This window comes from Benincasa hispida, chromosome 9 (genome assembly GCF_027475165.1).
Source record: "Benincasa hispida cultivar pf3 chromosome 9, pf3_genome.v1.1, whole genome shotgun sequence".
Classification (NCBI taxonomy): Eukaryota; Viridiplantae; Streptophyta; class Magnoliopsida; order Cucurbitales; family Cucurbitaceae; genus Benincasa; species Benincasa hispida.
In genome coordinates this window covers 66,114,449-66,124,769 of record NC_143486.1, presented here as the reverse complement: position 1 = coordinate 66,124,769, position 10,321 = coordinate 66,114,449, and the positions used below count along the sequence as shown (strand labels likewise).

Here is a 10,321-nt window from a genome sequence, read left to right as displayed (position 1 = left end):
TGAGTATCGAGTACCATCTAGTATGGCATCGTGCATTGAGTATTTCACAAAATACCATCGAGTTGTTCATCGAGTATGGCATCATGCATCGAGTTTTTCACAAAAAACCATCGAGTATGGGGCATCGAGCATCGAGTATTGGGCAGTGGCTGCCCAGTTCCTACTGCTCGACCTTCTTTACTTTTTTCTTCAATTACATCCTAATTGTAACTCTAATGACTCCAAACGAATTACAGACACTTAAACACACACTAAGAAAAACCAATTAAAAAATTACAACATAATTGAAGAGAAAACAATACCAAAACTCAGAAAAACCATATCAGTTCATTATTTTCATACAACTTATGAAAAACACCAACCAAGCCAAAACTAAATTGAATTGAATGCTTAAATTATGCTCTGATACCAATTGTTGGAATAAGGAAGCATGCAACGGAAGAAAAACAAGATCATTAAGCATTCTAATTCATTAATTTGACTTCAAATTCAGCATGCTCATGAACTAAAAGAGAGTTTCAACACTGACCTTTGAAGTACCTCTTGAATCGCGATTTCCAGCTGTAATCCTTTCTTTCTTTGAATGCAAACCATCACAAAGTCTTCTTTACTATTCTCTTGAAGTATTAGATTGAGTTATGGAACTCAAAACAAGCTTGAATTAGGGAAATTGGAGGAGAATGAGTGGTTTGTCAACCTTTTGAAGAACTATTCTTCAACGCACTTTTCAGCAAATTTTGCAACTGTTGCATCATCATTTCCAACAAAAATGAGTTTATTTATTGCACGACTTTCATGCAAAAGATTTCATACATGAATGACAACTCAAGCTTTGATTTTGAGCTGTAATTTCAAAGTGGAATGTGAGTAACTAACTTGCTTAAAAATGGGAAAATCCCACTTCGGGATTTTCTCCACTTTTCAAATATTTTTTTTCTTTTCTTCTTATTTCCATTTTGAAAACTATTTTCAAAAATTAAAAAAGATTTTTCAGTTTTTAATTCAATAAATAAAATTGGAATTGTATTAATTTTATAAAAAAATTAATTCAAAATTAATTTTTCTAATAAAATTAATAATTAATTAAACAATTTAATTCATTCTATTAATTTAGTATCAAATATTACATTAATTATCACCAATTCTACTATCATGAATCCCTATTCATGAATTTAATATTTAAATCATATTTAAATATTAATCGATTCTCCAATTTTGTTTAATTCCAAAATTAAACGTGTAATTATATCACATATAATTACGATTCCCTTAATTCTAATTTGAATGTTTCAAATCAACTTATCATGCTACGCTAAGTCTAATCCGTTTGTGAGCTAGTAGAGGGACCTAATGGACCTATAGTTCATGGGCTCCAACAATCCGAGATTAATTGGCTAAACTCTTTATATTGAATTAACCCCATTCGTTAACTACCAGATTACTCCACTAAAGCCCGTAGTTACACTCCCCTCACTGTAGATATATTGTGTCCACTCGATATAACCATGATTTGTAAGTTAACCATTCACAGGTTATTCATAATAACGGCTGGGTCAAATGGTTGTTTTACCCTCGAGATTACTTCTTGTTCTTTAAGTCTCACTGAGCCTCTAATGAACAATTAGTTTGTGATCTGATCACCAAACCAAGTCCCTCTTGGGCTAATGAGAGGGTGGGATCCTTGTTCAAGACTTGGAGTCAGCACTAAAGGAAACAACCTCTCTACTATCCTTGAGAGTGGGTAGGAATGAATTCCATCTTGCACCCTATATCCCCAGCTATCTACCCGATCTTACCCCTGAAATGGGAGGCTTATTGAGCTGGCGTTGTTGAGCCAACCCTCACCTATGCAAATATAAGGATAATTTTGAATAAATAGGAGTTCATAGTTAACTCAGGATTAAGGTCAAGTTACCTAGGTCATCGAATTGAAATAGTCAGTCTTTAACAGTAAACAACGTTATAAAGTAAGAGTGACTTATTTCTTGGTTCGATCTTGTGCAAACTCATTGCACAGGACGCCCTCACTCCCCATGTCACTACATGTACGAATCAGGATCACTTCGTCTGTAGCACTTTACAACTCTTTGTAACAACTATAGTGTGGGTCGCATCCGATAGTGTTACTAGAGTAAAGCACCTAGCCTTATTCATATAGTATAGATCATTTAGACTATTTACTCGAACTTGATCTACTCTTATATCTCCACATAAGTTCAAGTACTCATGTAATAATTATGGATCTTCTAATTTATTGGATTTATTTCTAAAATGAAATAAGTAATTCATATATTCAATACAACTTTATTGAATCAAACTTTAATAACAACTTTATTGATTTATAGAATGAGTTTATTGTTTACAAACCACGAGTTTTAAGACATAAAACCCAACAATCGCGTTGTTGATTGGTTATATCTAATGGGCAAAGAAATATATATGTAGTGCGAAGAGTGCAGCTCTCGGTCTTTAGTAGAATGACTCATAGTTAGTGGAAATTTTAGTAATTTAATTAAAGAGTTTAATTAATTATCCAAATACCATTGGAGCTTCCATCTATAAGTCCATAAAGTCCCCTCAATAGCTCAACATGGAGTTAATTGAGAATTATTTTTGGATTAATTTGAAGTGTTCAAATTAATTGAGAAAATTAATTATATACGATATCATTAATTAAATTATTTATATGTGATATAATTAATATAATATATTTGATATATTGTAGTATAAAGTATTTGAGACAAATTTGAATAAGATTCAAATACTAATTATGTGAATGAGATTCATATAATTAAATTAATTTATATCAAATATCATAATTAAGTTGAAAGGAATTAAATATTTGAATATAATTCAAATACTAATTATATGGATGAGATTCATAATTGAATTCAATATAAATATAATTTATATTATATGTCATGCATTAATGAGAGAAAATAAAGTTATAGGTTATATTGTGTTCGATATAATATAATACTATAGATTGTATGTTATATTTGATATAACATATAGTATACATATATATAATAAAATAGTTATTATATATTATTATTAATTTAATTAAATAACTCTCTCCCCCTATTTTTTTTCCTCATCTTTTTACGTGCAGAGAGTTGGGGTTGTCTTCTCCCACAGAAAGTGGATCACACATTGGTTCTCTAAAAAACTCTCTGCCAAAAGAATATAGGGAAGAAAGGTTCTTCTCTTCCCTCTCTCAATCCTCTCTTTCCCTCTACCAAATCTAAGGCAAAATCCACACTTTTTGCAAATTCTCAAACCCTAAGGAGAATACGGGAGGCTTTACTTTGGTGGTATCCCAATTGGGATTTGCATTTGGGAGATCCGTTCACGACTTTGTTCGTAGGATTACGTGAAGAAAATGGTTCTTCAAAGGTAAAGTTTTTTCTTCTCCTTTCTCTTAAAAGCATGCTGCAATTTTTATTCTTAATGCATAATCCTTCTCTTCTTTATTCTGCAATTCTGTAAATTCTGTAAAATAACGAAATTGGGACGATCCCCGCTTTCCGCTATGAAAACTTTCGATGGTTTTCCTTTTAAATGGTCCATTTAGCTTTTGGAACTTTTCTTTTCCCTCTATTTTTCCATATTACAACTTTTGATCTTAATATAGCTTTGTTTATCATTTTGTTTCTGACTTGGAAGTTTTAGAGAGTGCACATCCTTATGTTTTAAATTTATATGGATTGGGCTATTCTTTTTATTTATGCCATCTTTATGAAGTTCTTTTCTAATTCTTGGTTGCCTTCTTTTGTGTATGTGTGTTGGGTGCAAGTGCAACTAGCATTGTGTTTTAATTCTTCTTTTTTCTGATGTTTGGTTTTGAGTTTTGTTTATTTCTCAAAGCACCTTTTTTTTTACCAGGATAAAATTTGGTCATCGATATAATATTTCCTTAAATTATTTTAATGTCTGTTTCTCTATGACAAAGTGGACAATAATGCATGGATTAAGTTAGAGCTACCAAATTGTTGACCCGTTTGGATTGACTTTCTAAAGGTTTATAAATACTTGTTTTACTTCCCTTATGTATTTTTATTTTCCTTTTATTTCACATTTCCTCCAAATGCCTGCTTCTAAAAATTGTATGTTGACTGTGCTTAACGATTCCAAATATGTAGGATTATGTCTAATTGGACACCAGTCGGCAAGGCTTCAGGTTTTTTTGGGTAAGTTTCAGCGGGTTAATGACTCTAAATTTCTTTTCGAACTAGCTTAAAGTCCTTTAGATTTGTCTCTAATGCTTGGAAGCTTGTATTCGTAGTTCCAAAATAGATTCGGAATCGTTCGAACAACAAAAGCCCAAGCCTCTTTTGATGAGTTTTAGGTTGAATAACTCCATTTAAAGTTATCTCAATTAAATTTAGATGCTGTAAATTAGCTTTTAACTCTTGTATATGTTTTGTTTGTAGTTTAGGCTTGATTCGAAGTTTTCTGATTGGGGTTCAAGGTCGTTGTAGGTAAGATTATTCATTTTGCATAGTATTCGAGTTTTCGATTAAGGTTTTAAACTAAGTTCTAACCTTGGAACATGAATTTATTATTTTAGGAGTGTCTTAATGAAGTGTATGGTGATGATGGACAAGGGTCTTGAATTTGATCAAGTTGATAGAGAAAGAAATTGGTCAGTATTTCCATTCCTTTCCCAACATTCATATGTTGCAATTCACGAATTGTTCAACAATCTTTTGAAAAATAAGAATTAGCTAGTAGTTTACTTGTTTTGATTTTTTTTGGAATTTCCCCCTTTAATTTTTTGATGGGGACTATCAAATTTTGTTGAATGGAGTCTTGTTTTACTTAGTAGCGAATTTAATTACGAAAGTTTGAAATGTACCTGTATGGAGGACAGATGGAGTGATTATTATATTTCTACTACACGCAGGTCCAGTGGAATTTCTTTATTATTGACTTCAGTGAACTCTCCACCATTATTATCTCCATTATCACTACCATTCTAAGAAAAATAAATACTATTTCGAAAACATTCAGAGAATTGTTTTTTCTTGACATTTGCTATTTCCTTGTTTCTTTTTATTGTGCTTACAGTGGCAGCTTAGGTACCATTCCTAACTTATAATTTAACAAAATGGTTCTTTAGCCAAGAAACAGTTTAATGAGAACGAGAGTATATTTTGGTAATGCATATGACATGCCTTTTTTTTGCCAGAGATTTATGTATGATGTTTAATGAGAACCAAGCAAATGAGATTTATGTATGTCGTTATTATGGTGTTAACCATTACAAGGTGGATGGTTTCCTAGATATTGAACTCAAAGTTTGTGATTATAATTGGCTCACTTCATTGTTTGTGAACAATGATGTTCTTGCAAGGTGCCTACATGGTAAAATCAAACTTCTATATTCTTCTAATGAGAAGTTTGTATAAAAGTGTCGAGGCTTCACCATGTCAAATCCAGAATTTCTATTTGAAGCTAATAAGCACTTCATCTCATTGTAGTTCATAACCATTGTGATTATTTATTTGTAGGGGAGGGGTGTTTATGTAGCAAATGTTTGGTGCAAGAACCAGTTACATTAATAATAATATTTAGTTTGAAAACAGAATGTTGTTTGGAAACATTAGAAATTGTTCTCTTTTGTTTGTTTCTGAAGTTAACATTAATTTATCTTGGTAACTCCATATATCCTATTTTCATGATAGTTCAATACTATTGTTGATAAGCCTAAAATTTAAAATTTAATATTGTAAGCAATGTACTATTTTTCACCATTTGGGTATGTTGATAGAAGCAACATGATTAATATTGTAAGCATGTATCAGATATATTCGTAAGTAGTTTTTGGAGTATTTTGTAATTCCTTTTTCACAAATGGCCATGGTTTAGTGAAGTGTATTTCATCTTTGTCAATTGTCTATCAGATTCAAAATCCATCTTTGTTGGAACCTTTTAGGTAGAACAACCAATGGACATAAACTTAATAATAACTGGATCTTTTGATGATCTTAAGTTACTTGAGATTCGTTATTACTTATTTGGAGTTCTGTCAATGCTAATGATTGTACTGAACTATATCGCTTCTGCAAAAAATCTATTTTCCATGTCATGCTATTACCCTTTCATGATTAGAGTATGTGATATATAAAAGCATTATGCTGTAGGAGGCGCACTCTGTTAGTAAGGATTTAACTCTCCTTCGAGCACAATTGAAGGATCGATGTATCTGTTGGATTTTATATCCTAAAACTCGTGGTTTGTAAACAATGAACATATTCTATTTTACAATAAAGTTATTATTGAGATTTATTCAATAAAAATGTTATTGAATATGTGAATTGCATTTAAAAAACCATAAATCCAATAAACTAAGAACCCCGGCTATAGCATGGATACTTGAACTATATATGGAGACATAAAAGTGGATCAAATTCAAGTAAATAGTCAAAATGGTCTATAATATAGGGATTAGGCTGGGTACCTTATCTTGGGGATACTATGGATGTAACTCTTAATACAAATGATGTGATCCTATATTGTTCATTTGGAGACATGCAAGTGAAGGCATCCTATGCAATGAATTTTCATAAGATCGGACCACGAAATAGTCACTTTTACTTTATAATGTAACGTCGTTTACTGTTAAGACTGACTATTTCAATACGATGATTTAAGTAACTCAATCTCAATCCTGAGCTACCGGCCCAAGATCGTTGACTCAATAAGCCCCTCATTTTAGGGATAAGATCCAATAGATAGTTGGGGACATAGTCCCGCTAGATGGAATTGTCTCCTGCCCAATTCTAGGGATAGTAGATAGGTTGTTCTCTTAAGTGTTGAATTCGGATCTTGAACAAGGGGCTCCCACCCTCTCATTGGCGTGAGAGGGACTTAATTTGGTGGTTGGACCACAAACCAATTATTCATTAGAGGGTCAGTAGGACTTAAGGAACAAGATGTAATTACAGGGGTAAAATAGTAATTTTGACCCAACTGTAATTACAAACAACCTGTGAAGGATTGACTTACTAATCATGGTTTATATCGAGTGAACAAAAATATATCTATAGTGAGGAGAGTGCAGGGTTTTAGTTGAGTGTCTGGGTAGTTCACAAATGTTGGTTAGCTAGGTTAAAAAGTTTGGCCGATTAATCTCAGATTGTTAGAGCTCATGATCTGTAAGTCCATTAGGTCCCTCTGCTAGCTCATATCGGACTAAATCTTAGAACAGTGTGATGAGAGAATTTGAATGGTTCAAATTCGGCTTAATGAATAATCGTTAAATATATTGGCTATACTTAACATTTTATTGTCTAATTATGAATTAAACAAATATTGGAGAGTTGGAAATATTTAAATATGATTTAAATATTGCACACATGAATAGGGATTCATGATCGAGATAAGTATTATTTATTAATTTTAATATTTCATATTAAATTAATATAATTATTTAGATTATTTAAAATTAATTTTGTAATTTAATAGTGGTATTAAATTATTATTAATTAAATTGTCAAATTAATTAAAATTAATTATTAGAATTAATTTGATTTAAAATTTATTTTATTTAAAATGAATTATTTGATTTTTGAATTTTTGGTAATTCAAAAATTAGGTGTCAGTGGATTTACCCAAATTTTTTCCTTAACACCTCAAATCACATTACAATAGTGCTCAATTTGGTGCCAATTTGGTATCAATTGCCGATGAGTTTGATTTTGTATGATCTCTTCTTTAAATAGAAGATGATTTGCTGAGAATTGAAGTTTAATGAAAGGCTTATGAAGCTGAATTTTCTCCCAAATTCTTTTACACCAAAAACCCTCCCAATCTTTTTTTCTCTCAAAATCCATCATGAATTTAGATCCCACAATCCATTTTAAGGTCGGCGAATAACGGGAAAGACTTTAACGGTGGTCCACAAAGTGTTCGTGATCAAAAACAAGGAAAGGACAACTTCAATTTTGAGCTACATCAAGGTTTGCTTTTCAGTCTCTGTTTTTTTATCTTTGAACATGCATGCTTAATTCTTAAATTAATGAAATAAGAATGCTTAAGATCTTATTTGCTTCCGCTTGCATGTTTCTAACTCTAATAGTACCTACTGCTGCAAAAGTTTTATATGAATCTAATGTTATAGCATCTTAATTGAAGGATCCTGTTGATGTACCTACTGTTGCAAAAGCTTAATCTGGATTTGATGTTATAGCATCAGATGGAAGTGTCAAACCGTTGAGTGATCATTCTAAAATTTTGGCAAGGGAAGAATCAATCTCTAAGTTCATTATTCAAGTTTTCAAGCTTTGCCAAGTTAACCATAATTCAATATGTGAACTTTTCCTCTCTACTTTTTTTGTTCTTTAGTAATAATTGTACATAGAATATATTACTTTTGTTATTTTGTACATGGTTTTTTTTTAAAGAATTCAACCTATAACTTTAGTATGACTAAATTCAATTGCGTGATTATTTTTGTTTTGTTCTGTTTTTGTAGATGTATCTATTTGACCCTTCAAAGTAGATAATTAGATTTTATTTCGTGCATATATAGGTAAAAGAGAAATATTATTGTTTCTAATTAAAAAAAAAAGATATTATTGATTTGCATGTGCGTAAGCAAAATATATATATATATATATATATATATATATATATATATATATATATATATATATATATATATATATCAATAACAAAAAGATGACAGACATTTGATATTGGATAATTAATAACAAAAAGTAGGTGAAAAACCGATATTGAAGATAATATTCAACTGACATTGAAAATTGTATTCAATGTCGGTTGAAAACTAACATTGAAGATAACTGACACTGAAATCTGGTCATCTATAATATCAGTTTAAAACCGACATTAAAGACCTTTTATAACATGATCTTCGATGTCGGTTTTCAACCGACATTGTACCCCTATAATGTCAGTTTTAAACCAACAAACCAACATTGTACCCCTATAATATCAACTTCAGACCAACATTAAAACCCAGTTTTGTAGTACTGAAAATTTGTGTAATTAAAAAACTTACTTAAACATTCTTATAAATAATGGAAAAGTTGGGCATAAATGAAATAGAGGGTATTCATTAAGGTCATATATATTGTTAACCCATTTCCTAATAAACGATAAATACGACATGTACATCTTAAGAACCATTGCTTGCCTTAATTTGCTGTCAAGGGGGTGAAGGTCCAAACAAAAGCGATGGCACCCAAAATATTGTCCTTGTTCTTTATTATAGAGTAAAGTCTTTAAGTTGATAAATATTATTGTACAGATGACTCATTTTCAGTCTCCAAATGATTAATGATCTGCCTTCTAAAAACAAATAAAATCTAAATTCAACTTACGTCAAATCGAATTATCGCATTTTATACAGTATCATGTTAGAGATAGTCATATCTATTATAGCCTTAACGTGATGACCAATATCATTTACGATCTTTATGTTTCTTACATTTTGTTATGCTTTCGTCATGAATTTTATTGTAGAGTGGAGAAAAATGAATATCACCATAGACACAAGGCCATTGTATTAGGACTACAATAGATATAGTCATCTCTAATGCGATTATATAAAAGGCGGTATTGCACTTTGACATAAGCAAAAGGTTAGAGTGTATTTGTTTTTTGAGACGGATCATTAATCAACTAGAGAACTGAAAATGGATCTTTTGTATAAAAATAATAATTAAAAAAATATTAAAAAAAAACAGTGTCTCAAAACAGTAAATTACAAGGTAACCTAAGTTTATTAGACACTTTCTTGATATCTCGTTACAATCATCTTTATCGTAGGCAGAATTTAGTTGTCGAAATTTTAAAATCGTCACCTCATATTATACTAGAATTAAAATTTTGAAAACGTTAATCTTGCTTAAACTTTAACATCGAGCAAATTATAAAGATAACTTATCTTTATTTCTAATATGTCTAAAAAATTATTTTTTTTACTATAATTTTATATTTTATTACTTAATTAAATTATCAGTTTTAGTCCATTTATCATTGACTTATGAGACTTAAAATTTAAGTATTCTTTCGGTGTAAGATCTATTAAATATAAAATTAAAAATTTAGAAATATTTGAAATTTGTAATGTTGATGACCTATCCACACATAATTATTGAAAATATTAAAAGTTCATATTAGCTAAAATGAAGTTCAATCTCAAAATTAATTGGCTATAAGAAGAGTAACTCATCTATATTATTAAGGGTTCGAGGTCCTTTTAATTTTTCAATGTGGGATCTTCAATAGTCCAACGTGTAATCCACCCCGTTTTATTATAGATTTATTTACGTAAAGTAATTTTTTCTCT

At 30.5% G+C, this 10,321-nt stretch overlaps 1 protein-coding gene across 11 annotated transcripts; it reads left to right on the top strand.

Annotated features, from left to right (window-relative positions):
- Window positions 1-3,089: 3,089 nt before the first annotated feature.
- LOC120085406 (uncharacterized) lies at window positions 3,090-8,411 on the top strand. 11 transcript variants are annotated; one of them, XR_016531924.1, is made up of 7 exons: window positions 3,090-3,396; window positions 4,143-4,190; window positions 4,286-4,348; window positions 4,439-4,481; window positions 4,571-4,645; window positions 7,870-7,964; window positions 8,140-8,411. XR_016531924.1 is itself a non-coding variant. In XM_039041361.2 (7 exons), exons 1-7 carry the CDS (start codon window positions 3,383-3,385, stop codon window positions 8,148-8,150), a joined length of 354 nt encoding a protein of 117 aa, XP_038897289.1. In that variant the 5' UTR covers window positions 3,090-3,382; the 3' UTR covers window positions 8,151-8,411. The 11 variants fall into 11 exon arrangements, 6 of the variants coding, with proteins under 6 accessions (XP_038897289.1, XP_038897292.1, XP_038897291.1 ...); XM_039041361.2 differs by having other exon boundaries at window positions 4,434-4,481; XR_016531925.1 differs by lacking the exons at window positions 7,870-7,964; window positions 8,140-8,411 and adding an exon at window positions 5,357-5,612.
- The last annotated feature ends 1,910 nt before the right edge of the window (window positions 8,412-10,321 follow it).

Bases quoted from the DNA above. Each gene is read 5' to 3' on its own strand.
- LOC120085406 (XM_039041361.2), top strand. The intron at 4,349-4,433 runs GTTGAATAACTC...TTTTGTTTGTAG, and splicing joins CCTCTTTTGATGAGTTTTAG to TTTAGGCTTGATTCGAAGTT. The intron at 4,482-4,570 runs GTAAGATTATTC...TTATTATTTTAG, and splicing joins GGGGTTCAAGGTCGTTGTAG to GAGTGTCTTAATGAAGTGTA.